Source organism: Neodiprion fabricii, chromosome 6 (assembly GCF_021155785.1).
Source record: "Neodiprion fabricii isolate iyNeoFabr1 chromosome 6, iyNeoFabr1.1, whole genome shotgun sequence".
Lineage (NCBI taxonomy): Eukaryota > Metazoa > Arthropoda > Insecta > Hymenoptera > Diprionidae > Neodiprion > Neodiprion fabricii.
This window is the reverse complement of record NC_060244.1, coordinates 11,021,583-11,049,338: the sequence shown is the minus strand read 5'-3', so window position 1 is coordinate 11,049,338 and position 27,756 is coordinate 11,021,583. Positions and strand designations below refer to the sequence as shown.

At 40.5% G+C, this 27,756-nt stretch overlaps 1 protein-coding gene and 1 long non-coding RNA gene across 10 annotated transcripts in view; one reads left to right on the top strand and one right to left on the bottom strand.

The window, feature by feature from the left end:
* Positions 1 to 27,756, bottom strand: part of LOC124185513 (protein Fe65 homolog) — a 193,346-nt gene that overhangs the window by 46,865 nt on the left and 118,725 nt on the right. For 8 of the 9 annotated variants that reach the window (XM_046576369.1, XM_046576368.1, XM_046576371.1 and 5 more), the window contains one exon: positions 11,134 to 11,428. In XM_046576369.1, coding sequence (XP_046432325.1) covers positions 11,134 to 11,428 — 295 coding nt within the window. Of the gene's footprint in view, positions 1 to 11,133; positions 11,429 to 13,286; positions 13,448 to 27,756 lie in introns of those variants that run through there. The other variant, XM_046576374.1, reaches the window with a different exon arrangement.
* Positions 21,316 to 22,496, top strand: LOC124185519. The gene is made up of 3 exons (XR_006871417.1): positions 21,316 to 21,662; positions 21,873 to 22,098; positions 22,342 to 22,496. It is a non-coding gene; the product is annotated as an uncharacterized LOC124185519 (long non-coding RNA).

The window sequence follows — 27,756 nt, the reverse complement described above, 5'->3', positions numbered from 1 at the left end:
TGTGTCACCCCTGCGTCATGTCCTAATATATCGGGTCTCGCCGCCAAATACTGAGTTAATACGTGTCGAGGAAGGATTGACGAGTCTCCTGCCATAAATCTAACCCTAGTAAATGTTTCACAGAGAAAAACAGGACGAGTTATGGTGCTGAGATATGTGGCACGCGTCGGTTAAAAAAGAAAATTTCGTCGAAAGAAAATAGAGAGAAAAAAAAAACGAGGGGATTTTTCCGGGTTAAGGTCTACAAAACATTCACCCTTTCCTGGGTGTGGAAACAGAGATGTTATCTTGGCGTGGCCATGGAAGCGCGTCGCTCTTACACTGGCTTCCATTAATGTAATGGTTCGTCCATTTGTAGCCACAGGAAGGGAAGTGCATCGACTTGTTCGCGGGCAGATAATTGCCGCCGCACTGTTTCCTTCGTGTGTTCTTTGTTTCTTTTTTACCGACCTTTTTCTCTTCGGCTCCTTTAACCAATCACATCACTTTCCGTTTCGATCAATTTACTCCTTGTATAAAGGCTCGGGCTGAGATTTACCCTCGATTGACTTTGCGGACCTTACGATGGATTCATCCTCTCTTTTGAACCTGAACGCGTACGCTTCGGCTGAATTACATAACCGTCACTCTGCTGGTTTCGTTTCGGATCCAACCATTATTAAAATGATTGCTACAACGAAGCCGTTTGAATGTTTGACTGGAAAGTATTTTAAAAGAACTTCGAAGCATCTTTTTTCAAGCCGCGATTAGTTTTTAACCTACAATTTGATTTTGAATGTGAAGAGAAATTCTCAAAGCAAAAAATCATAACTCGTACGATATTTGATATTTTAAGCTAAAAATTTAACCTGACAGTCCCAATAGTGATACGAAAAATAAAAGATCGCGATCACGGTTTCGTATTCATCGCGCCATATCCTTATTGTTCCTTAAAATAAAAATGTTGTTGGTTCGTACTGTTTCGTTGGAGTGGGACCAGCATCGGCATCAGCTTGGGTCACAGGCGATAACCTTGAGTGACTTTGGCACGTAGGAAAGACGAACGTACCGTCGCGTTGGTTGAGAAGGCGATTGGTTGAAAGCACTGCGATTTCGGGGGTGGATCTCTGCAGGGGTTGTGTAAGGCGTTCGTATACACCAACGGAACTAGAAATCGTCTGACTCACGCTTACGAGGATTATGGCACGAAAGAAGACTCGGTTCACGTCACATTAGGTTTCGTTACGATATTGTTACGTGCCCTACCGCCTAGGAAGACAAGCCACCAAATTTCACGCGTCATAATCCAACGCTCTCTTACTTCACGGCTCGGAATTACGATTTGCCTCTTTGAGAAGATCGTAAACTCCGGATTTCGCATCCTCCTCACAGCAGCTTCGTGTTGAAATGGATCTCGGCTGTTTGAATTACGACGAATACGACAAACGAACGATTTTCAATACTTTAATCGATGTTATTTTTAACGAGGATAGTCGCGTCTTTCATGTCGATATTTAAGCTGACAATGAATAATACGTTCATTGAATTAATCAATTTTATTTACAAAGATAATAAAAGTGATGTATCAAACTTAGACTTTGTTATCCCGTTTTCAAATACGTATCGATTTTTTGATAAAATACCCAAATTTCAACGAAATTTAAAGACGGAGGGAATTTTTTTTAAATTCAAACTCTCTCAAAATGAATGTAAAATATTTCAGTTTCCACTTGCTGACCACTTCTCAATTCATTTGTGCTACGCAAGTTGCTGAAAGACAAACAGAAAGATTCTGTATACACCCGTGAAGATAAGATTAACTTTGAGCTTGGTTTAAATAAAATATCTGTCGTGTTCTCCACATTGAGATTTCTTTAGACAATGGTGTAAAAATTACGGATTCAAGTGGTTCCACGTCGTGCATGTGAATGGTGAAGCATCGACTTCTAAGCTGTTGTTCACAATTATAGTATTATCTATTTTTGTACATTGAAAGAGATCTGAATAGTTTACGAATAAAAAAATCGGGCGAATATTGCCAAATAAAAAATATTAGACAAATACGATTCTCTCGTATAATAAAGTAGATTTCAAAATTATTTATTTTCGCCTAACCAAACTCTTTGAAGTAGACCAATGTCTAAAATAAAAAAGCTCAAGCACCTCGAACATGTCAACGCAAAAACATTTATCCTCATTTGCTGATAATGCATTATTATCATCAGCACACAAGCAGCGCAATAGTATTTCTAAGCAAACGCATGCACGTGAAAGCTCATTGTCAGATAGTAAAAAATTGACCCATACGGATAACGATATCGATATGATCGATACTGTAAATAATAGATACTGTCTGAAAATCACTTCCGTTTCGTACCTATAGGAGGGATATACTCGAATCGATTCGCAGTTTCACGTATATTTTGCATCAAACTGAAGGGTAATACTGTGACGGTGAATTTGCATCATAGCAGATAGGGGAGGAGGCCGAGAAGAAGCGATTTCCCTGAATATATTTTTCCGGTAACTATATGTATACAAGGATAACATCAGGATGTCTCAGGGTAGTTTCAAGACGCTAACAATAATAGTATATAAACAATTTTTACGGAGACGTAGAAAAAAATTAAGGCACCTCTGACCTCTGTATACATCGGTTAGGAAGACGTTAAAAAAAATACGTCAATTTCGCGTTCAAAAAATATAGCATGTATGTCTTTTAGTATGAATGTCTTTTAGTCGCTTTAGGAACAGATTTGAACGTATTTCAGGCGTCTTAGAACAGGTTTAGATCTCTTGAAAGAAAATTCAACATTTTTGAGCATTTGGAAAATAGTTTTACACATCCTTAATATTGTTTCGAAACGACGCAAATATTCATACATGTGTAAAAATCAGTCTTTCTAACTTAAGCTCGCTCGTAACTCGAGACGTACTGAAAGAATTTTAATTCTTTTTTTTTCTTCTGTGAATAACTACGACGTCAGGCCAAATTTTAGGCTAAATAGTTCGTTACAACCAGATCAATAGTTTTGAAAGTGTAACGATCTTCGTAAGCCACGTCGGAACGGGCTCCATACATTTATGCGATCGCTGACTAAACTCTTACAGATATCGGTTAGGTTAGGTTGGGTCTTAGATTATGTCAGATATTATCAATCTTCATTCATATAGATTCAACTGTGAGCAAGTTGGTTTTATCTGAGTGAAATGTTTATTTGATCACATTAAATTTGGATGCAGGCACAGCTGCGACGTGGTGTTAGTTTTTTTTAGTAAGTTTTTTGCGGAAATGTTTGTAGAACTGCTGAATAAATGCTTTGTGGGGCGGGCGGGAAATTCTGAACAGACTTTCTTCAATACGTTTTCATTAAACGTAAAAATAAAGAAATGGGATGATTTCTACGAATTTACTATCGCGATTTCGTAGAAATCATGCCGTTTCTTTATTTTTGCGTTAAATGAAAATGTGTTGAAGTGATTTTCTTCAGAATTGCACGTAAAATGGGGCTGTTATTCCCTTTTTGAGTTTGAGATGGTTTTTTCCTTTCCCTAACACGTCGCGGATCAATAGAGCAGCATCAACGGTTCCCCGAATAATCCCCGGCGGTTCAACCGGCGTGCAGATATCTATATGCAAACTCCATTAAAAACTACTCAATTTCAAATCGATTGACGTCCCGAGGCGAGTGGGTATATTGGCCGTGAAATATGGACGATAGGAGCTTTTTGTTATCTGCAGCACTGCACCAGGGCGCTTTCAGGATGTTCAGAGGGTTTGGCTGATGTTTGTTTTCGGCCTTTCCATATCACGGTCGTTCACCTTGGAAACGGTATAAATCATTCGCACGTAGAGAAAATTTCTGGTTGTGGTTGTTATACAGATCTTGACTATGTTCATTGTATATCACGGTTGAAAAATATAGTTCTGGATAGAAAATGGAATTGAGTTTTGTTTCTTTGACCAGAAGATTTACTACATTATACACAGAACTATTTCTGATTATGGTCACTTGTACTATATTGTTTTGTAACTATCGCGATAATTTGATATTAGTGGATAAATCGCCGTTAAGGACTTATTGAAATAGAAAAAAATGTGGTCAACTAAATAAACAGATTTTCTTGCGATAACAAGAAAATATTATGCTGACAACTATAATCGCACTAAATACTTGTACGACATTTTCCTGTAATTCTAAAAGTATATTTAAACCGTTATTGTAATTATAAGAAATCCACTTTTTCAACAGCCAGCGAATCGGAATTAACCGCACTTTTTCTCGGAGCAGGAAAAGGACCCGAATCTTCTTCCTGAGCGTGACGAGGGTTTAGCTATCGAATTTATCCTCATTTCTGCCCGCGCCGTTTGTCCCTTGTCTTCGAACTCCAAAAATCTGTAGGGATGGAGCGAGGTAAAAGGTGCAGGAAAGTTCGGAGAAATTTCACCGATAAAGCATGACAGGTAAGACGTTTCGGTGAACGATCAACTGCGGAGAATTTCAACCCGATTCGTGCGTGAGCAGCGAACGCTGGTTCCTGTTTCCTTTCTCGGTGAACAACGCCACGCCGCCTGGGAATGGGATAGGAGAAGAAACGGCGCGGGCGTATCAAGGCTTTCCTAAATCTGATGGAGATTGATGTGGTTCGTATTAATCTACCCCTGTCCGGTATTCCTGAGGTGGTTACTCGGACCGAGCTGATTCTGAAGGATGAAGAATAATACGGATTATACATTATGCTCTCTCAACATCCAACCCCTGGCGCTTCCAAAAATGTAATACTTGAAATCCTAATCCTGTCATTTTGATGGTCCGAGTGCAGGCTGGGAATCAAAAAGTAGAATGGCTACACGATAGAAGAGTGGGAACATCGAATTTTTAAGGGGATGGTGACAAAAATGTAGAACTCTTAGAAAAAAAAAAATTAAATTTCCGACTATTCTAGATTGTGACCTTCCAGGTATAAACCTAATTTCATTTTATTCCGCATTTTGACTTTTCTGTATTTCGACAATTTTGTAAAACAGATTTTTGAATTTTTGAAAAATCGATATCGCGATCGTTCTACTTGTTGGCTTCCACCTCACGTACATTGTGCGATTTGAGAAGCCTTGGACAGAATCTCTGTCGTGAGTAGTTTTTGGAAACTGACCAATTTTCTTGTCTGGAAATTGCAAGTTTCATAATCACGCGGGTTTTGTTTTGTCAAAATAGCTGGAGAAACTGATGGGTTTGGTGTCGATATATATATAAGTTGATAGTTGTGTTTCACAAAATTTTTCTGTAATTCGGAACCTTCTAGATTGTGTTTGTACGGGAAATGAAGCGTAGTTTTCTACTCACCCAACTCTCACGACTCTCTCGCTAACCGTGCGAGATTCGTTTTATTGTATCCACATACGCCGGCGGAATATCCAATTTGCGAAAGGCGTTTTGAGAAGAAAAAAAGTTGCTATTTCAACTCGAAAAGTGTAAAATACAAATTTTCTAGTTTTATTGAATAAGGAAAAGTATAAAAAAAAATAAAAATAAAAATGCCAACTGCGTTATAAAATTGAAGAAATGATGACATTCTTTTCTCGAAAAATATAGTAAAATTACTTCTGTACAAATCGTGAAAGTCTGAACGCATTAGGGTTAATCGTAAGTCTCGCAAAGTTCAAGGGAAAAAGTTCGAGCAAAAAATTGGCGATAACCCAACAAGTTTGATGCGGTACGTCATTTGAGGAATGCTGGGTAGGCTATTCCAGACCCTTTGGTCGTGTTCGTATTAGTCTTGGGGAGTGCGGGGATCGGAATAGAAGGGGTCAAAAGTATACAGAGATTGCGAATGAGAGGCCGAGCAACTTTGTCGCAAGTTTAGATTGAGTTCAATCTGAACTTATAGTCGGGTGGCGTTCGCCACGGCTAAGGGAGGGAGCCAAAAAGAGAGAGAAAGAGAGAGAGAGAGAGAGAGAGAGAGATACAGAGGCCTCCTGCTTCCAGTTGTCATCTAATATTTTCTGGCCAAGCGAGGAGCGGCCAAACTGTCTTTCTTTTTAAATTACATGAGTTTTTCCCCGCACTTCCATCTGCGCGCAATTTTTCGTCAACATTGTTCAAGCACTCTGTGCAGATTCCCAGAGAACACCGAAACCTGGAAAACCGAGACGATGCTTCCTCTATGCATGGAAGTCCGCGAGTCAAGATTAACTCCTCGGCTGGAAAAAGAACCGAGGGTGCGGAATACTCGTTTTACCATTTTACAACTTTTTTGCATGCACGCGGCTTGCGCCGTTATTATATTCGCGATGTATCGCTACAGTTGCAGCCTTTTGTAGTTTAGGGTAATTTTTCAACGCCGGAGGAAAAGCCTCGCTTGAATCGCGATTAAATTTTATCTCGCGAAACGATCGCCAGTGAAAAATTATGCCGTTGTAAAGTTGGTGCAAATATTCACCCATCAAGAGTCAAAAGTAAATCTCGGAATAAACCAATTTGCAATTTTCCTTTTGCCATTCCAAATATTTCACGATACGCGGTATTATTGAAGAGATATTTTAATATAACTTTGTATGAGGAAGAATCATATTTCTGGTTGTATCCCGTATACTTGAAATTGTTCAGAAATTATTCATGTTCACCATTTTCGAAGGAAACGAGAAACGTTATTTCGACGTAACGCCGGTGTTCTAATTTGGAAAATTCTATAATTGTTAAACTTGCTGTTAAATTCTTTGAAATTCGTCTCAGGTATAAAGCGTGCAGGAAAGGAAGCTTGCGAGAGAATTGAAGAAGGTAATTAAGGAAATGCAGAACGTCTTGTGCAAACGGAAACACCGCGGCGGGAATTGTGCAGCCTCGCGATTCGAGATTCTGGTCACAGCTGTTTGCCGCTGAGAAGAAGAAGGAGCCGGAGAAGAAGATAAACAGTGAAACAAGTCCTGTTAGTGTTGGAACTTTTGTGTCAGCGTGTATTTTCCTCGCGGGATTCTCGTATTCCTCGAGGTAATTCGCTCCTGGCGCGGCTTAGGGTTCGCACTTTTGTTCAACGCTGAACAAGATTAACGCGAGATGGGACTGTGTGACGGATTTGACACCGTCTGTCGTCGCTACTGTTGTTGCGTGTGTGTGTGTGCGTGAGCGCGTGCGTGTGAGAGAGCAGAAATCGCGAGCTTGATAAGAGAGAAATTATCTTTGACGTTTCACCCGACGATTTTTTTTCCCGAGGGAAATAATGTACAAAAATTATACCCGTGATATATGTCAGGAACGCTGCAGAGATTCAGGAAATACGTTATGATACTACACTGCAAATCCCCTTTGTTCCCGAAGCGTAATTATATGCCTGACACGTACAACGATTTTACAAAGACTTTTATTTTATATACCCCACGCAACTTCGCTAACTGGATTGTCAATGGGAAGTGACTGCGTCACGTGAATTTTAACGCATTTTTTTCTTTTTTTCGTTCTCTCGTAGTTCGCGTTTCACGTACCTATAGGTACTCTTTGTAAGCTCCTCGCTTCACCCAGCGGCAAAACAAGTATTCCAACTTTATTCTTACCCCATTAGCTGTACACAGAGTCCGATTTTTAGGGAAGACGAATCTATCCGGCAAGAGTGCTTTTTTGCGTTGATTTTATCTTCACATAACTTTCAGCGATCATCTTATCGCGAAAGAAATATATTATTACACACATCAAGTTTATCAGCCGAGTTGTACGGAAGCCTTTAAATTTGTTTTGTAAATTTCGGAAAAGTTTGGAGAGCGGAAAGCAGAACCGAGGAGCTTAGAAGTTATTTCTTACGGTACGGGAACGCACGGCGTAGGTGTACGAAAATTGCGGAACTCTTTCCATCCATTATTTGTTACCAAGTATGCTCACAGCATGTGGCGCGGACAGCGTGGAGCTCGTGGAAAAACATTTATCACACCCAATTTGTGAAAGTTATCGCATCCATAATAATTAAATGCGTCTAAGCATGACGCTCGGAGTTGATTATACGTAGGAGTTGAAAGAACAAATGCGTACAGGGCCGTGATTCTAAAAAAATTGTCTAAAATGAAACGTGTACGTATTATAGGGTGTTTCAGGAATAAAGAACTTTGGATTTTCCACATGGCATCCTCTCTGAACAGTTTGTTTGGGTTAAACGAAAGACCCTGCCGAAAGATGAGCGTTCTACGTTATACGGAAAGAGGTCCTCATCGGATTTTTGATACTTTTTTAAAAATATTTTTTGTTTTGAATTCATGTAAAAACATGTAACACTTTCATTATTATTTCTTTGCTGAACTTTATATTCAAACCAAAGATCAAATCCATAAAATAACGATGTATCGAATGGGAATCTTATTTTTTTAAATCAAAAGTTCATATTAAATTATAACTATTTTACAAGATTGAATCAATAATGAAAAAGTCGTAAGATACACTTCTCAAACATCAACTGGAGATAATATTAGAAGTGACTCTTTTTTGTAACGTAAAATGATATTATGATTAATCTAAGCAATAGAGAAAATTTTAATTAACGATTCTTCGTAAATTCGAAAAAATGTGAAACAGAGAAAAATTAAATGAGCGCGATATTTCGCGTAACGTAGAACGCTCATCTTTAGACAGAATCTTTTTTTAACCTGATCAATTTTTTTGAAGGGTCCCACGGTAGAAAACCGCAAATTATAGGGCTCTGAAACACATTTTGACAGACCTGTACTTTTTATAAAGGCTCGGGATAGCGTCGGTTCCTATTCTTGAAGAAATTCATTGCAGGTTCTGTGGGATTTTATGAGTAATTGAATGTTGCGATTTTATTATATATTTTAGGTTGAAATAAGCTGGAATGAAATTAAAAAGTTAACAGAAAACTGAAATCTCATAAGAAATTCTGAGTATACAGCAATTTAGGAAGAAACGCATCGACGTTCCGATTTGTTTGAAAAATCTCGGAAAAATGACCCTACTGAATAGCATATTGCGCGTTAGACAATATACAACATAGAGAAGCATGGTAGAAATATAGTGATATGTAAATTGAGGAGAAAGATAACACAATCGTAAATTTGAACTCCTCCTCTTTGGTTCGGAAGAAGAGTTCGCGGGGTCCGAGAGAGATCGAAACTGTCCTCAATAACTCCGAACTACCTCTTGAAACATGGGGAGTTCCGTTTGGTTTCGTCCGGTTTCATCCGTTCGTTCTATCTTTCACCCCGGGCAGATTTATTGAAATTTTATGCAGTCCTCGACGAGGTCTAACTTCGGAGTTTTATAGCCAACCGGGGTGAAATAGACGTCGTGAGAAGATGACTCGCGAGTTCTTACAGCATATCGTCCTGCAGCCTCGTTTATACGTAACCGCGAATTTACAATATTACGTGTCCAGCTTTCGCAGCTCCAAATCTGCGCACTCGATACATTACTCAAAGGTTCAAACTTGTTCGCATTACTGTACCGTATGAATGTTTTTTTTTTTTTTTATGATTGATATGGAAACGTCTTATCATTTAATGTCACGAGCTTAGGTTTCTTCGAAAATGTTCTCGATCAGTTATTCACGTATATTTCACGCGACTGAACGAGTTGTTCGGCTTTGCTTATTCCTCTTTGTTTTAGTTTCAGCATGAAACATGCGACAATTAATTAACGTACAAAACGCGATGTCGCTTATTATCTACGATTATTAATATCGTTTGCACGACGAATCGAGCCGCCGCGCTGGCTCTTCGACAATAATAGTTTCGCCTAACAGAGTAACGGGCGAGAGAAATTTAGTGCCCACGGATCAAACGAGGTTAATCGTGTTCTCAATTTAATCACGTGCTTCCTAATTACCTTGCAACTATCACAAGGATTCGTGAGAATAGGCAACTTGCTTTTGATCTCCGGCGAATGTTGATCCGTTTCTAATCGAACCGCAATTGCTACCAAGTTTTGAGAAACTCGGGCGTGAATTATTAATTGAGTAACAGTGTTTAAATCACGAATTTCATTGTGAAACTAGAAAATTCAAGTAGGCAAATTCTCCTTGACCTCCTCGATCTGTTTCTTTGATCACAATGACTTTTCGCGAACATTTTATCTGCGCGGCCCATTTCTTACGTAAGGATAAAGTTATTCGTTCTAATTTCTCATTGGTTTAACCGCCATGCGACTATATTCATCATCGAGTCGGGAATGTTGGAAACAGTGTGCTTAGAAATGGCTGGTATCGTAGTTTGATTACGAGAAATATGAACTTGATCGATTACACAGATTCAAAATCAAAATTCTTTACGAACTAAACCTAGTTCGTGATATCATGGATTTTTTCGCACGAGAAATATGACTGTTTGATTTAGTAAAACCTTCCTCACGCCGAGATAAATTTTCAGTTCCGGTTACCGCTCAGTCCTTAACTATTTTCATTTTTTACCACAATCGAAAAATATAGTTCTAGGTACAAAATGAAAATTAGTTTTGTAGCTGTTACCAGAAAGTCTAGCATCCGTTACTATTCTTTCCCATTACGACCACTGTTACTATATTTTCTTGTAAATGTTGCGAAAATTTAGTGCTTGTGCAACGATAAATTGACGTTAAAGCCTTATTTAGCCAAAAAAGTAGAGTAAACCGAACAAACTGATTTTGCGTTGCAATTACCAAAAAAAGGATCGACAATAGCGCAAAATGGTTAGGCGTACCTCGTTTATCGTAATTCCAAAAATATTCAATCAGTTTTTTTTAACGGTACCTGTTTTACTGAATTTTTCCATTTACTATAACAAATGAAATTTTTCTAAGTGTAAAATAGGGAACTGGCACAGTTTGCTACGTTAAAGTTACTAATTCATGCCGCTGCGAGTTGCAAAAATGTTTGTAAAGTTAAGAACGAAACCACAGCGAGTCTTAAAAATAGTGATTTTTTGCCCATGATAAGTCTAGTCTGAAAGCTCAATTTTAGTATAAAATGACTTTGAAATTGGTACGAAATCCGCACTTGATCGCTCCGCGATTGTCGTATTTTTTTCTGTCAACCGGAAATACGAAAGCTACAAGAATACGGGTACCGGGGTAAGAGAATCGATCTTGCGAAAGAAACGTTTAGCCCAGCGACTTAGTGGGAATTCGGTGAGGCCGCAGGATGTCTGAAAGCCGAAATAGAACCGGGTTTAAAGGCTAAGCTAACCTCAGGTTGTGATTGTCGGTGTTGTCGGCGGCGTCCTCCCCCGACTCCTGGGTGAGAGGTCCTTGCGTTACGTCGACCCCCATACTTCCAAGGTCAAGTGCTGCGTAGGTGCGTCGGGCCTGTACCCTGGTTACGCCTCCGTCTCCGCCGCCACCCCCGGTCACTTCTCCCCCGCCAACCAATTCCTGGTAAAGCTCGTCGTAGAGGGAACTGCCGCTGTTACTGTTCAGGGCGTCGTCGAGGCGCGCCGGGTCCAGATGATAGTTTGGGTTCTCGAACGAGAGGAGTCCGTTCTCTGAAAAATGCATCACACCATTGGTTATGCGTAAGAATATTTGTACAGATTCCAGGGTCTCAACGTTTCCCCGAATAAATTCTGCCTAATGTAACGCAAATTTTGTAGCCCAAAACAATTTTTGGTCTGGAATTACGGCGGAAAAGGAGACGCGTCTTTTGTTGAAGAAAATGGTATGCCTGATTATTTGCAGTGTCATGTGGCAGCTCAGTAATTCGTCGCTTGGTCGCTAAAATTGACGTATCTGAAAATCAATATTGCGACTGGTTTCGAGACACGAACGCGTATGTACTAGAAAAATCTGGAGAGGAGATACAATTTTAAATCCGATGATGGACTGTATGCTAGTTGAATGTTTTGTCAGATTGCATGACAGTTGCTTTCGAATATATTGGATCGTAAATTGCGAATATATATGTTCGTCGATTTCGATGCTTTCACAAATAGTGATAACAGTGTCACAACACTTTGTCTTGAATGCTGGGTACACAGATTGATTCACAACAAACACAGTCAAGTATCAAAATCGCCACTATCGTAACAAAGACAGAACAACTCTCGGAGACAAAAACTGATCTGAATTTCTTTAAAGCAAATAGGTTTCATTTGAATATAAACCCATTTTGGATAATCGACTTGGCGTGGAATCAAATAAATTTCTGTTTCTAACGTCATTTCAACTCACTAAAATTAATTCCGTCTCATCAAATTCAATTACAAAAGGACTTAGGGGAAGATTTAAAGGTGCTGAGAGCCAAAAAAAAAGTACGAATGAAAAAAAGTGAAACAGTTGCATGCACACTTTGCACTCTTTGACACCCTACAATGCATTTCGTAATGAAAATTTCCGAACCACAACGAGAGACGATCGCTCGTATCGTTGATATTCAGGGTAGGCACATGAATAGGGGTGCGTATTACGGTATCTCCATTTGTGGCGTTAACAGCGGTAGATATATAGTCTACGAATTATACGTGCAAGTGCCATACATTTCCCCATGAAGCGTAACCATGTGTACGTGAAAGAGGTGAATATGCCATGAAAATTATGCATATTTGTCGGCATAAGCCGGCCATCGTGTGTCCCCGCATTTTGTATGCAGCAGTGCGGGTATTCGCATATAAACGGTAAATACTGCATGTACAACAGCAAACACTCGGCGCGAGTTCCGGACGAACGAGCGAATCGCGAGTCCTCGGGTAGGTTTTCCCTTGGCCTCGTTTGTTTGGTGTCTATCTGTGCCGCCGCCACCTTCTTATCGATTGCCCAAGACTTGAAAATGTCGTGGCAGTCCATTCTCTGCACAGTGCCCCGATAGACTGTAGACTGACGTAGAAATTTGTCAAAGTCCCTGCATGGGAATTTGGATGATCGAATTTGAAGAGTAGGTACACGTGGGTATACAAGGCTACGTGTCCGAATAAGGTTGGTACAGCTTCTTCAAATCCACGCTGGGATTGAAACTGAAACGGACTAACAAAAACCAACAAAAACTAAAGGAGAAGATAAATGGGTGAAACAAAATGAAAATAATGGCTGCTGGAAGAGGATAGGATACAAATGAAAAACTGGATGCCTCAGGGATAAAGAGGACGCGACGTGAATGTCTTTCTGCAGTACCGCATGACCTCATTTTCGTTTCTCCTCTCTCTTATTCACCTAAGGGACATTTTCGTACTTTTCTTTCACCCTTCCCTGGGTAACCTCTGCAATGGGAATGTTTCTTACCAAGGCTTTAATCTTGACCATATAGTCTACAGCTGCTGGTCATGAATTGAAAAATGGAAAATGAGTATAAACAAAGAATGGAATGGAAGGTACAAGGAATATACCCTCTTCGGATAATTCGAAACTTACTGATACTCCTTAAGACGTTCACTGCGGCAAACACGACCCTGTACAGGCATCGGTAAAGGACGTCCATACTGTGTTTGGGTCACCATATTGTCTTCGGTTGAACACTTCCATTTGTTAATAGCATTTCATTCTCAGTACTCTGTCTTCAAGCGAATAGAACAGATTTTTAACGTTGTCACATACCGTTCCATAAACGTTGAAAAAAACTCGTCACTTCCAAGCATTTTTTTTCTTTATTCAACAATTATAGTTCAAGTATGCTGCAAGTATCATTCGACGCGTTCTTTGGGCAGAAAGTTGGTGAGATTAAATTTCGGAGTACTCTCCTATGCTGAGGGGGTAAGCTGGAGTTAGGGAGCAAAACAAACTGGATTTTACCAGTACGCAGAAAACTCTCGCCACGCGGTTGTCTCGGTTCTAGAGAAATTTCGTCGTCGGTGGAATTAGGCTGCGTGCACGTGCGATATTCGCTCGTTTTAACCTCGAGCGTGTAAATCCACGAGCTTGAGATCGAGATGGAGCCGGAGATAACGACCGACCGTAGCGCGTCACTTGAAAAGCATTTTGAAATAGTTTTGGGAAACTCCGTCGTCTCTACAGCGCTCAGAGACCATGGTCGAATAACGAAGTACGATATGAGAAAGCGGTGCCGTTTTCACTCGAGAGCGTACGTGGCAGAGGTTAACCTTTAGACTGGCACGATAAATGAGGTTCGAGGACTACAACCCTCCCCGAACGACAGCGACAGACACCCCTGTCTTTCGTTGTTCCTTCGGATGTGCCCGGCTCTCGCCCTCCCCTGCATTGTGCGACATTTCCTGGAGAGCTGCCCTACGCTCGCACCTCCGGGTTACACGTATATAGATAGATATGGACGGACGGGGAAAAGCTTCGCCGACAGCCATGAGGGATTCCGATGGTAGCTTTTAGGAGGGAAAACCCATCGCCGGGTAACCTTCGAGCTGTATATCTCCCCAGGCGAGAACGCGTGTCACTATTGGCACGTGACTCGACGGTCACGGTTCGGGTTGGGTGTACTATGCGCGAAGATTTTCGGGGGATGATGAGAGTCGATGCGTCTTATTTTGCCCGCGAGTTCTCGTTAACGAGATGGATTAATTCTGAGATTGATTACGCAATATGCTGAGCGCGTGCCGAGCGGGATCGATTAGACGGAAATCAGTTCTACGTGGCAAATGTTTTAGAGAATGTTTTTATACGAAAAGGAATTCGAGATTCAGGTCAAAAGTAATACTGCATAAATTATTCTACAGAATTGTTTGACGGATATTTTTATACAGAATAGTTTTATAGTTTCACAGACCCAACGCAATTCACGTTCGACACGACGGACGTTTAACACGCAAGTAATGAGATTAAATTAAGTTAATTTAATCAAAATGTACGAAATTCACGATTAAATGTATGATTTTGACAATTCGATCATTGCTCTGACAGAATGTGCGTTGTGTTAAACGCAATTTGTAAAAAAATATTCTGTACAACAGATCATGGAGAATTATTACTGGTGCGAATCTCGAATTCCTTTCTGTAGATAAATATTCTGTAGAGCAATTCTCCTGTAGAATAATTTACGCAGGATTATTTTTGATGTAAATCTCGAATTTCTTTCTGTCCAAAAATAATTCTGTAGAAAAGAGTTTGTAGAATCTATCCTGTAAAACATTTGCTCTGTAGAACTGATTTCTGTAGAACTGAACCACATTCAGCGCATGCACGCGTCTCTATGTTCAGAGGAAAGAAAAATATTTCAGATAAGAAGAGCTTCCATGGTGTTTTTTTCCTAAGGGATGATAGGTATAACCATTTAAATCAGAGGCTAGGAAATGAGAAGAAATCGTTCGAAAAACCTCCAGCAATGTTATTTTCGAAGTAACGTCTATCGTCCGTAATAGATTACGTGAATCTGGGCAATTTCAATAAATGAAGTTAATTGATATCAACGGTGTGGGAAAGGTTTCATAATCGGAACGTATATTAGAGTTGTAAAGCGGAAATGTAACTGTACCGTACTTACTAACATACATTTGTACTCACTCTGGATGTAAGTATTTGTACAATTTTTTAAGACGATTGTTGGAAATCTCTACAGTGAGCAAAATAATTCCAGAAACAGCGGATCAAAGATATCTGAGATTAATCATTTCCAACTTGCCAACTACAAGCTCTTTTCAGAAATTTTGATGCGTTAGCTTTTGTTATTCGAATTTGATAAAATTCCATTCGATTATATTCATTAATCCTTAAGTGTCAACGCAAAATGCAGTGAATAATTATCGACAAAAATGGAAGTCGAACCAATTTTATTTTTCTTATTTTGTCGCGCAGGCCATCATGTTTCCCCAAAATAAAAGTGCTCAACGATTTTGTGTTGTTTTTCAAGATGACACTGCCGTTCTTTTCATTCGAGCAGTATAGCATTCTTAGAATCCAGCCTGCAGCCCTTTAATTTACAACTTGCTACACGTGTACAATTTTTTTCTCTTATCAGGAAGCATATCGCTCTAAAGATCGTATCGTCCGAGTCTACTCCGTACTTTGATTTCCCCCCTATTACAAAGTCACAAAGTTTAATGCTCGACAAGTATCCGAATGACAGAGCGCAACGTTCAGCTTTCAGCCGTCTATTTTTGTTTCATGTACCTTTATCACCTTTAACTTACTAGACGGTTAATAACAGAGGGCGGCAGCTGGCAGGCTAAAAAAAAAAAGACAAAATCGAGCACGTAGGATTTTTAGATTTTCGAACGAAAATTACTGCACCCAGGTGGATGACGCGAGGTAAAAACTAATAACGAAGCGATGATTAATTGACTCACGTAAGTCCGAGGTAATTCAACGTATTCATTTTTACTCAGTTTTAAGCCTCGAAGCTACAAAGACATTGAGTAATAGCTCGAAGCGACAGGAGTTTGATAACCTCGGGATGATTGATTGAGATGTTAGTAATGAGCTGTTACATGGACTTTGAGAGTAACAAACGCCTGGCACTCGTATCGCGGGTTTTAAATCCTGCTTCCGTATCATGTGCGAAATGGCCGCATCTAAACTCAGGGGCTCGTAAAGCACCCCCAATCAACAAATTTCCTCGGGGTTAAAGCATTTCGCCCCCGAACGCATCGCGCGTGGTTTGCAGCCCGCTCAATTGCCTAATTACGCGAATTCCACGGTGGAAGTCATTGTTTGCCCAGACGCACCATCCGACTCCGTGCCCAGCCGGCGAAGATACCTACCCTCTTCCTCCGATGAAATGGGAAATGGGAAATGGGAAACGGGAAACGGGAAACGGGCACGCCAGGATTTAGTGTTTTAATCGCCCGAGGTGTTCTTGCGCGTCCCTCTTCCCGCCCGCGGGGGGTCTAACGCCGATAATTTAGAGGATTGAAAACTTACTAGACACGTGAGCTGGATATTAATCCCCGACGTTTAAACATTCCGGTACTACCTCGATTTACACAAATTTATACCCAACACCGTTCTGCTACGGGTTCAATTACGCTAATTTCAACATTTCTTGAACCCTCCCTAGAACGACCTTTCGAAAATGAAATTTAAAACTGACTACGATTTTACAACTCTCTTCTTCAACGACGGAAAACTGTTGGCGAGACAGTTTCAACAGTTTCATACGACAATTGAAATAAAGCTGAAGCTAGCAGCCAAGCGTGTCAAACGTTTTCGAAATACAAAAATGCAGTTCAAATCTATCCTCATAATTGCATAAAAGATTCAAGACATTTCACAAAGTTCTGATTCTTGGACTTCACCATCTTATTCGAATGAACATCAGAACGTTTGGCTGCTAATTCTGACTGCTAGCTTCAGCCTCGTGCAGCTGAAAAGGTATGGTATCGATTCAAGATGAAATTAATAATGTTAAGTAAAGTTGTAAATCCAAGCACGCTAGAAAATTCCTCCAACTAAGACTAGTCGAGAAGATTGATGCAATTGACGGGGCCCGATGGGCAAGAAATTAATTAACGAAGAATGGTAATAGAATTACCGAAAAATTCACAGCAATTAGTATGACGAGTGCCATAAATTCATTGCGATAATTTAGAAAAATTTAGAGAACTATATAGTGCTGAAGTTAGGAAACTCTAAAAATACTGCGTATATGAATTCTTATGGAGGAGCTTTTTCAACTGCGGCACGATGAGTTTCGAAGTGGATTTACCGGCAAACGAACTTCTGAAAATTTATAAAACCTTAACGTCAACTTGTTCTTAAACGAGGATGTTTCGAGTTTGAATTAACATCCACATGTGTACATGATCGCAACATCAACTTATAACCTGGTTGGTGAGAACGGTGAGCCTTGATTGTAGAAGCGATTCGCTTTTCGTGTCGTTTCAACAAAGTAACAAGTCCCAACATTTTACGATTCACAAAAATTCGTAGACACTTGGATTATTTTGTCGACAATCTGCTTGTAAGCGATTATCATAAACAAAAACTTACTCTCTACATTTGAATGGGTGAAAATTCACTGATTCCCAGTTATAAGTTCATCGGACGGAAAGATTAGTGTATGTACACTAGAAATAAGTGAAATTTCACCAAACCGTCGGTGTACTCGTATTTACACTGGTGTTTTCCAGTAGAATACTTATCTAATGAATTGTCATTAATTCAAATGTACAGAGTAAATTCAACTTTCCAAAGCTCCATGCGCGCGAAATTCAGTGCCAAAGATTTTTTCACATGGTCTATACATGGTTTAAAGTATCAATAACCGTACTAGGATAAATCTTCTGATCGTTTGATTAATCGCGCTGCGCAGTTTACTTATTCGCATATTACATTCACTTTTCCAACAAAATTCACAGGTCGTCCTAATAATTCAATGTACCAAGAAACAGCGGAAGGGGGTGCAGGGGTAAAAACACAAGTCGAACAAGCAGCCAAGTCACTTCTCGGAGGAATCGATAAGGCGAAGCTGGTGTGACTCATAGGGGCGGTGACAGGACCTCTACTAGTGGGGCCGCCTCCTACAGATGCACGTGTATGGCTAATACACGAAGCTATTTAGCCAAAGCTCGGGTTAACTTTAGCCAATCCAACCTAGCCCAACCCAATTCCTAACTCAGCCTCGCTTTTCACTCGATTTCCCCATCGTGCCTCTCTCTCTCTCTCTCTCTCTTCTTCTCGCTTTGCCCCACCACCTTTCGAATAATGAATAGCCAATTTCGGAAATAGTGGAGAACACGGAGTTACGGTAGAAAATGAAATTAGCCGGTTGATCAATTGAAATTGCGTTTAAAACAACGTGCCGTAAAGCTCGAGGCGCGATGGGGCGCTTTTTACTTTTTCTTCCCTCCGCCCATTTCCGCAACTTTGTTTCCTTCCCGTATTTTTAAGCCGGCACGGGTGGTGGACCATACCGGAAGATGGTGCGTGCTCGCAGGGATATCTTGACATCGGACAAAAGCTGCCGTAGAGATGGGGAGGAAGGGAACGCACGCGATATCTAAATGTTACGGGGTGCAGAGTGTCGATGCGCCCTGGGAACTGGGGCTGGTTGGCTGGCTTGGTCCAATCCGAAAAGTGATCGTTAAAGTTTATAGCGACGGCTCACCGAAAGGTTAAGATTTCATCCTCCGAACGAGCAACATTTAGCTTTACGGTGGTGGTAATTCTGACATAACAGGCAACTGCAGTCAGCCGGCTAGTCAGTTCGCCTCGCCACCTCGATCCTCGCGATAAAAATTAATCTCCACTCACTCTCCCTGACGGCGACCTGTGCAGTTTTACCAAAATTCGGTATCCGTTATACCTTTGCCAATTTCACTAGTTCTGGAGAAGGAAAATACCCCTGATTCACTTTTTGAGCTCTGCAGTCATATATATATGTATATATATTGTATATATATATATATATATATGTTAGATTGAAATGAAAAGAAGAAGGGAGGCGAAAACGCCCTCGGGAAATCTGTAACGCGAGAATGAGCGTAGCCTGCTGGAGAAATATTTTACGAGTGTACGTTTAAGAAACAGGAAATACAAAATTGGCACTCGAAATAAGCGATAAAGCATAAAATTGCTAATATACGTTGTAAAAACGGGAGTGTATAATTTGAAAAAATCGTTCCAAGACGTCGTAATCTGATGCCATTTTTCCTTGTTTAAAATAAAATAATTAACACGTAGAAGCACATTTCTGTTTCCTTGAACTCCGACTTTCGGTAGAAAATGAAATTTCAGTTCACTCCGTCCGTGCCGTGGCTAAAATTTCCCAAATTAAACATTAAATACCGTTGGCTGGTACGGGGAAAATATACTATACTCTGCGCACATATGAACAGAGATTTAATTACGTGAACGTTTAGCAGGCTAACCGGTACCACGTTGAGCTGGTGCAAGAGTTATAAGTGTTGCAGAGCCGCGCAAATTACTTGCCGGTTAGATATTATATACGGACGGCGATAAATAGAGTCGAAAACACTCCGATGTGACGAGTTCACGCGAATCAACACGTTCTCCTGTATTTCTTTTATTTTTAAGAACGGCGCGTGAGAGTGAAAAAAAATTGTAATAAAAACGAAAAAAATGAAAAAAAAAAAAAAAAAAAAAATTAGATAAAATCAAACCGAATAATATACTAATACGGTAAATCACTATATGTATAATGAAACCTCATGCTCCACGCGGACGAGGAGGGGCGCGATATGCGGTAGTGGTAATTTTTTTGTCAGAGGAAGGGTCCGCGTTTTTGCCCGGCGCAAGATCGCCTATCTTTATGACTTAATAACCAACTGACGCCGGCCGAGTTGAACGGGGTTAAGCCTCTTTTTTTCGCTGCTCTGAATGCTTTTTAAAAACGCGATCCCTCGTGCAAATTCGCCATACGAAAGCCGTTATTGTCACGGCCCTTGATTTGTTGCTCTCGGTACGTTCTTTCCCTGTTTTGCGGTTTACTTAACCCCTTCACTATTAATTTCTCTCCACTTACCCCCAAGACTGCACGTGCGTGTAATCAACCAAGTCTTGACTCTCAGCGTCATGTAATAAATATCAACAATAAGACTTCGTGTAAGACTTAACGATCGGGTCGTTCGGGATATTTGTTCGTCGGTAGCTTTGAGGAAAGGTTGGAAAAACCTTACGTTTGACGACGTGTTTTCGCTATAAAAAGTGATATGTTACCATTGATCCTTCGATGCTCTGCGATTCTGTCGCGTTTCACACACATGCCTAGAAATGACCATAAAAGTGGGCTGTAACGGGAAGGAAGGGATGTCCAGTTGATCTGACTTCCGTTGAGTCGGAATACGTGTGCCGAAGTAACACAGTAGCGTTTCCGAAGCTTTTCAGTAGTCACACAGAGAGGGATAATCGTTACGTGCAGCTTCAATATTTCCATAAAATTCTAAAAGGGTTCTAAGAGCATCTCTCAAAGGTTAGTAATGCTTCGCTATGAGTGCAGCAGCAGCAGCAGCAGCAGCATCTTAAAACTTGTTCGGCAACTTGAAGCACAATTTCGAGGGTGTCTATGGGGTGGATAATAGTTTGCGGTGTAAGTGCGCGGCGCATAATAACAGCACCGACTACCGCGAGTTTACGTAATAAAGAGAGCGGGGAAAGTTTATCCTTGCAAACGGGCAATAAGTCAGTCGTAACGTAGTCGCGGTAGTTTGGCTACTTTAACGCCGCGTATCGCGTCTTACGGAGACGCAGGGGCGAGGGGGAGGGATGGGGATGGAAAAAGAGGGAAAGAGAGATACGAGTAGAAAGAGTCGCGACGAAGGCGCACAACTAGGTGAGTCAGTCCGCGTCGCCGCTCGTTCTCATTCACTTGCACAGAGACACGTTACACGAACACACCGCTAGACGAGAAATAGCGTTTAAGGGTTGCGTGCGGCGCCAAGTATGAATGGCGCCGGGTCGTCTAGCCTCCGCGGATCGGCCGTCTCCGTCTGCGTTCCCGTTCTCGTTACCTCTCCACATCGTCACCGTGCGTCACTAGTTTCTGGCCAACCGACCTCTGGCCACATTAGCAGCCGCTCTGCAAGCCAAGGTCCGTTTTGCACGCAGAGCGGCCGATATACCTCGCTTCGTACAGTCTGGCCAAATTAAAGTGGCAAAACAGAAGAGTGCAGACAAACAGTAGATACGAAACAGCGATGACTGTACGAATATCTTTATGACTTAGTCGTGTGGCGCAGAATCGTTCCCTCGCCAGTGAATAACGTGAACCAAATTTCCTTGCAGTAGGAGAGATGCTTCTTTACGGTACCGTTCGCCGTTGTGACCATTCTTTGACCCAGATTCGGTCATATTCATCAGGGGTAATCGCAAATGGCACAGGGATAAAGTAATAAAAAGTTCCGTGGCCATTGGAAGTCAGACTTTGTAAGTCACAAATTGAGTAATTCAACAGATTGAAAGTCATATTAATAAATACAGATTTTCACGAGGGTGGCCACAAATGGTGAATCTGCCGAGAAAGTTATGATACACTACCGATTTTCATCCTGTATAATTTGTGGTCGATTAATTTTTTGCCCAGACTGTACTGCCGATATATTTTCCGTTTGAAATAATTAGAATTTCTACCACCAGGACGGACGTTCACGACCTCGCCAAGTGTTTGGCGTGCGGGGAGATACTTGCAGCTTTTTCGCACTGCTAATTGGCAACCTCTGACCTTTAACAAGAATCAGAGGAGCCTAGCCTCGGCACGGTTCATGGAGGGATGTAATATGCGCGCACATACTCGAATCACGTGGTTCCGAAAAATTACCTCGGTTTGAGCGTTTTTCTCGAAAGAAGATTTTTTTCAACTTGCGTACGTCATGACTCGAAAAATTATGGATCGATCATTTTTAAACCTGGTGTACGTTTACCTTATGTAATTACACGGAATGCGAATCTATACTCTTAAGATAATCGGATTGTTCAAAGTACCCCTTTTCATTTATAAAAAACTGTGAAAAATACCACATTCTTTTTAAAACTCGCGTAAAGTATCAAATTTTCGATTATAACGGACAAATGTAGAAAAATAATCTAAAGAATGAAAAGATTTCAGTTTTGTTGGTCTGAAATCGAAATTATGACTTCCACAATGCACGGAAATTGCCAACGCGAATGAGGACCTGCTGTGGGACGTAGCTAAATAACTTGATCAATTACGAATCAAATGACTTGAAAAAACTGCCAGATCTTGTTCAAACTGGTAATAAAAGATCCTTAGAGTTCAGAGAATAACCATTCAATTCTTCTCTATCGAAAAAATTTCCGAAAACTACTTACTTTTCGGCCTGCTAACGTCGGTTCCTCCCCTTAAATACTTAGCACGAACTTGACGACTTAGGGAGCTTTGTGGCGTGGGTTTGTCTTCCAGGACCTTGAGCCGCCTACGCCTGACCTCACCGACTTCCGCAGCTACCTCCACTCGTCAATAATCTATAATCTATACTAATCACGGACCTTGCGACCTCCGTATCACTCGGTCCTTGAGACAGTCTCGATTCGGCCGAACAGCCGTCTTTCTGACTCGTGTCGTTTTGATCCGGGCGCTGATCGCGCAATTTTTGGTCGATGGTGACTCTGTATTTGGCGCTTGATGAAGAGTTTGTCTTGTTTAACCCTTCGTGGTCACTGTTATTTTTTGCCCCACAAGAAATACGTTAGGTCGAATCGACCCCAAGTGACCGCGGATGGTTGAACCGGAAACATGTTTCGTTGCACTCGTGTTCATATTTCCTTCTAGCGTGGCTTTAGACGCGTATTTAATTCGTTGAAAATCGATCACTGGCTTAAAATATACTTTCGATGATTTTCTAAAGAGGAAAACTTGCGAGACGTTCAGTGCGTTTGATTTGTATTTTGCTGGTTCGTTTTTCTCATCCAATTCTGTTCGAGACGCTGTTCGTTGAAACATTTTCCAGAACAGTACGAGCTTTCGAGGTTCGATCAATGCTAAAATAGGATTGCACAAGGCTTGCCTTTAACTCTGACCCGAGTCAGTGGTACAAGGTCTCTCGTGCACGTAACGACACTGAGCTTTAAATAGGCGTAGAAGGGCCCGTCGTGAATGTTATACGACGTTTACATATTTTGATGAAACCGCGGGTGTTATTAAATTTTTAGATACATAAACTAGAGGGTAGCTTTTGCAACGTGTTTCTTTAGCGTGTGGTTTACCCCCCAGTTTTTTTTCAGAAAACAAATACCTGTATATTTGTATAAAATACATGTAAATAATCGCGATGAATTTATATCAAGATCGGACACGTTTTTCTATTATTTTTTCAATGTCTGTGACGGCGCTTTGTTTCAAACGGATTCGAGTTGACTTGTCCAAAATTTTTTATCCTGCCCAGTCCTAGACGAATTACGCATACTCGCGAGTTTTTCGTATCAAATCGTGTAGTGGTTCAATTTGAGATGCGACGTTTAGAGGACAAATTTACAGTGCACGTTAGTTGTGAAGTGGTTTAAATAGTATATGCTTGTGTCCGTTAGAAGAGATTGGTGAGTCTGGCAAAAGAGGAAAGATAGACAACCGACCGAACAACTGACACGATATGCTATTTTTCAAAAATTGCACAGTTTATACACTTACGATAAATAATCGATTCGCAAATTCCGCGTCCCTTATTTTCTCAATTTTATTTATTTATTTTTTTTTTTCATTCTACCAAACTTCAACACAACTTTAGATCTCTGCACGGATACTCAGTACATGAATTTAAAATTCTGCTCACGAGAGTTGCGCACTGCTATACATACATATATGCCTGTACTAACACTCGAGATTAATAATAATCGATTGTCCGACTCCGTGGACTTTTACGACTTGTTCGGACCTACTGGCGCCTTGAAGGGCTTAAGGGCTTCAGGTATTCACGGCTGGCTGATAAAAGCAGCGAGTGACTTGAGAAAGACCAGAGAACTATGTATCGTAGATTTACGATGTTTAGAGAAAGAAGACTCTGCACTCTTAGTTGAGCTAGCTGGAAAATACCGGGAACGAAAATTGAAGATTCTTTGTGCGAAGGAGACAAGTGTCTCTCCTCCAGAAAAATGCCGATAAGAGTCAAAATTACCCTATCTCTCGCCTCTTCGTGTCCGTAAACAGGGCCTGCATGCCACTTACATATTTGAAAAATCTAGAGCCAGTTAGACCGAAATTAGTATCAGGTCGACATCAATTATCCATAGCAAACATATCAAGGAATTACGTACCTTATACATTTTCCATGAAATTTCAGATACTCATTGACATCGAAACATTGAGAGCCCACAGCGCTTATGTAAATAGTGAAATATCTGTTAATTATAAACACTAAGTTGTACAACGTGGTCTCACGATGAAATTTATTAATAACCAGTGTGTGCACCTCACGTATATTTTCACACGCAGAGCCGGTAAGCTCAACACTACCGTCGGACGCCTAGCAGAGACGTGTCTGACGCTACCGCGCCGTTACTACTAGATGCACTTCACAATCAGCTGAAGTTGTCGGCAATTGACGTTGCGCGGTAGGAATATCGAATACCCATGTCGATTTAAACGAGAAGAATTCAAAGACACGTTTGGTTCGATTTGTGTTTTTACACATGTAATTGCGTTCAAAGAGGAAATGAAAGTTATAAAAAGAATCGATCGTCGTTTAAGTGCCGAAAAATGATACAAACGGATAAATAAGTAGTAACGCTATTTTTTCCCTCAACAATGGAATGAATTTAAATTGATTTCGAACTGGCGCATCAATGTTTTCCTTACGTTTGAGTATAATGGAAGAAATTACTAATTATATATCGATCATAAAGCGATTCTACGCTCACGAACGTGCCTATAAAATGCTAATGCGGTAAATATATAATTGTCACATGTAGGTTGGTGCAAACAAGCCGCCGTACCTGGCTCGCTATTGGGTTCTACTATGTGATTATTATGGCCGATAAAGCCGCAAAGCCATTTCACCGTCAACGTCGTGTTTAACGTTGAATACTTGTTATTCATTCGCTGTCGGTATTTATTTACGGCAATACGCTCGCTGCTCGTTATACGCGTATACGTGCATATACCGCAATAAATTGATACGCGATGCACAGTCGTGTACTTTGATACCGGTAATTACGGTGTTTCCCCGTATAATTAATATTCAGTGTTCCTTTCGCCGCAGCGACGGAGTAAAAAATAAGTGCGTCATTCCTCGCCCGACGTTGTCTATAATTGAGGAAAGGCACGGGCCGTAGAAACACCGAGGTAAAGTCGACCTCTCTTATCATCTGCCAATTGCGCGAAGCATACTGCCTGCATGCCTCGTTAAAGTTTATCACTTTACAGTAGCTGGTAGCGGCATCGAGGAACAGGGAGAAGGGAGGAAAAGGGGTACTTTGTCTTCCTGGAAGTTCCATTAGCGCATTAAACTGCCATTTCCGCGTCCACTAACGCAACCAGGTCGACAGGATATCGCTATCGAAGTTGTCTTGCACGGTGTATCCTGCAGCGGAAATTCGAGAGGCATTATCGCGCGTGTCGCGATCCTTGAGGTGTTCCTTGCGTGGGGGCATAACTGGCCCCCTTCTCGATCACTCAAAAAATAGGACTGACTCTTAATAAAAATGAGTTATAATTAATTATTACACCTAACGACAAGCTGGAATCTAAAATTTCTCGTGAATTCTGTTGCCGAACGTAACCCCTGAAAAGTCGCGGTTACGAAAGTTTTATCACTACTGTTTTCTTAAACATTCTGTGTCCCCCTGTTTCTATCGTCGTTAGAGATTCTCTGAATTTTTTACACGCGTAGGGCAATTTTTATCAGACATTTAGAATTATTCGGTATATAAATTATTAGACAGAAATGTGGCCAGCATGTCATCTCCGTAAAGAGCCGTATAAATTTATCGATTGTTGAAGTAGTCATTTTTGGATAAATATTCGGTAATTTGGTTAGGAATTTTTCTAATTCAACGACATATATTTGCAGGTACTTTATGGCAGACAAAAATCAATAAGTTGTAAAATATTCGCGTTCGTGCAAGGAATACCTTAACTTTGTTCCGAAGAACAAGCACGAGGGAATAACGTGGAATTATTGTTCCTTTATTGCCTTATGGAGCTGAAGGATGAAAATAACCGTAAAACAAATGGTACCCAGTAATTTGAATTGCTGGTAACACGCGTATGCGCACACACACAACGATTCAAAACCCTCGGGTCATCCGTCACCGGGGAGAGAACTGTCCATTGCTCACTGACCAATGTCCACCCACCTAAAACCCGAACCCAGAGGTAGCCTATCACTCTAAATACGGCTGGCTCACCGCCGGCCTGACGTTGTTACTCATTATATCCCTGAATGAGCCCTTTCTTGCCGCGCTACCTTAATTAACAAGTAGCCACCGCATGCACATCAGCCACCGAGTATTTTTACATAATTAATAGCGCCACTCGGACACGCGATGTATCATGTTATCTTATCGACGTCCTCCAACAGCCAGGGGATCAAGGGAAATGTACAAAAAAAAAGAGGATCGACGCTGACGGAATCACGCGTCGTCACTGGAAGGAAAGGATTCGCCACGGATTGCCTGTACGAGAAGTCAGGTTTTCGGATCGTAATCATTTTTTGCCAGACTATATATGTATATTAGAGTGTTTAAAAAAAATAAAAAAATTTTGGATTCTTCTTAACGCTATCCGATAAAATGCCTGTTTGAGACCTAAAAAATAACCTCTTAAAATTTGAGCTACGTAGCTTATGCGTAAGAACTGCCGCAATTGATTTTTCGTTTTTTTTTTCACTTTTTTCCTAAAAATCTCCCAAAATATAACATATACGACAAAAAGGCTAGGAAGATCTTTTTTATGAAATTCAATTTACCGTGAAAAAAGTCTCGTGTGACTTTTTCATACATTACGTATTTATCAAGATATTTACAAGATGCAAAATTGCAACTTCAAATATTGACTTTTCTTTTCCAAAATAATTTTTTTCTTTTTTCAATCTTCTTCAGATCTCATATATTAATTTTCAACTCTCAATAAAAAAAGAAATTTCATATCGAATCTCAAATTTTGTTGATCGACTCTGAATTGACAAAAACAAATTGTTTTGGAAAAGAAAAGTCAATGTTTGAAGTTGTAATTTTGCATCTTGCAAATATCTTGATAAATACGTAATATATGAAAAAATCACAAGAGACTTTTTTCACGGTAAATTGAATTTCATAAAAAAGATCTCAGACTTTTTGTCATATATGTTATATTTTGGGAGATTTTTAGGAAAAAGCGAAAAAAAAAAAAACGAAAAATCAATTGCGGCAGTTCTTACGCATAAGCTACGTGGCTCAAATTTTAAGAGGTTATTTTTTAGGTCCCAAACAGGCATTTTATCGGGTAGCGTTAAGAAAAATTCAAAATTTTTTTTTTTAAACACTCCAATGTATATACATAGTCAGCGGAAGACATTTGTATTTTGCTTTG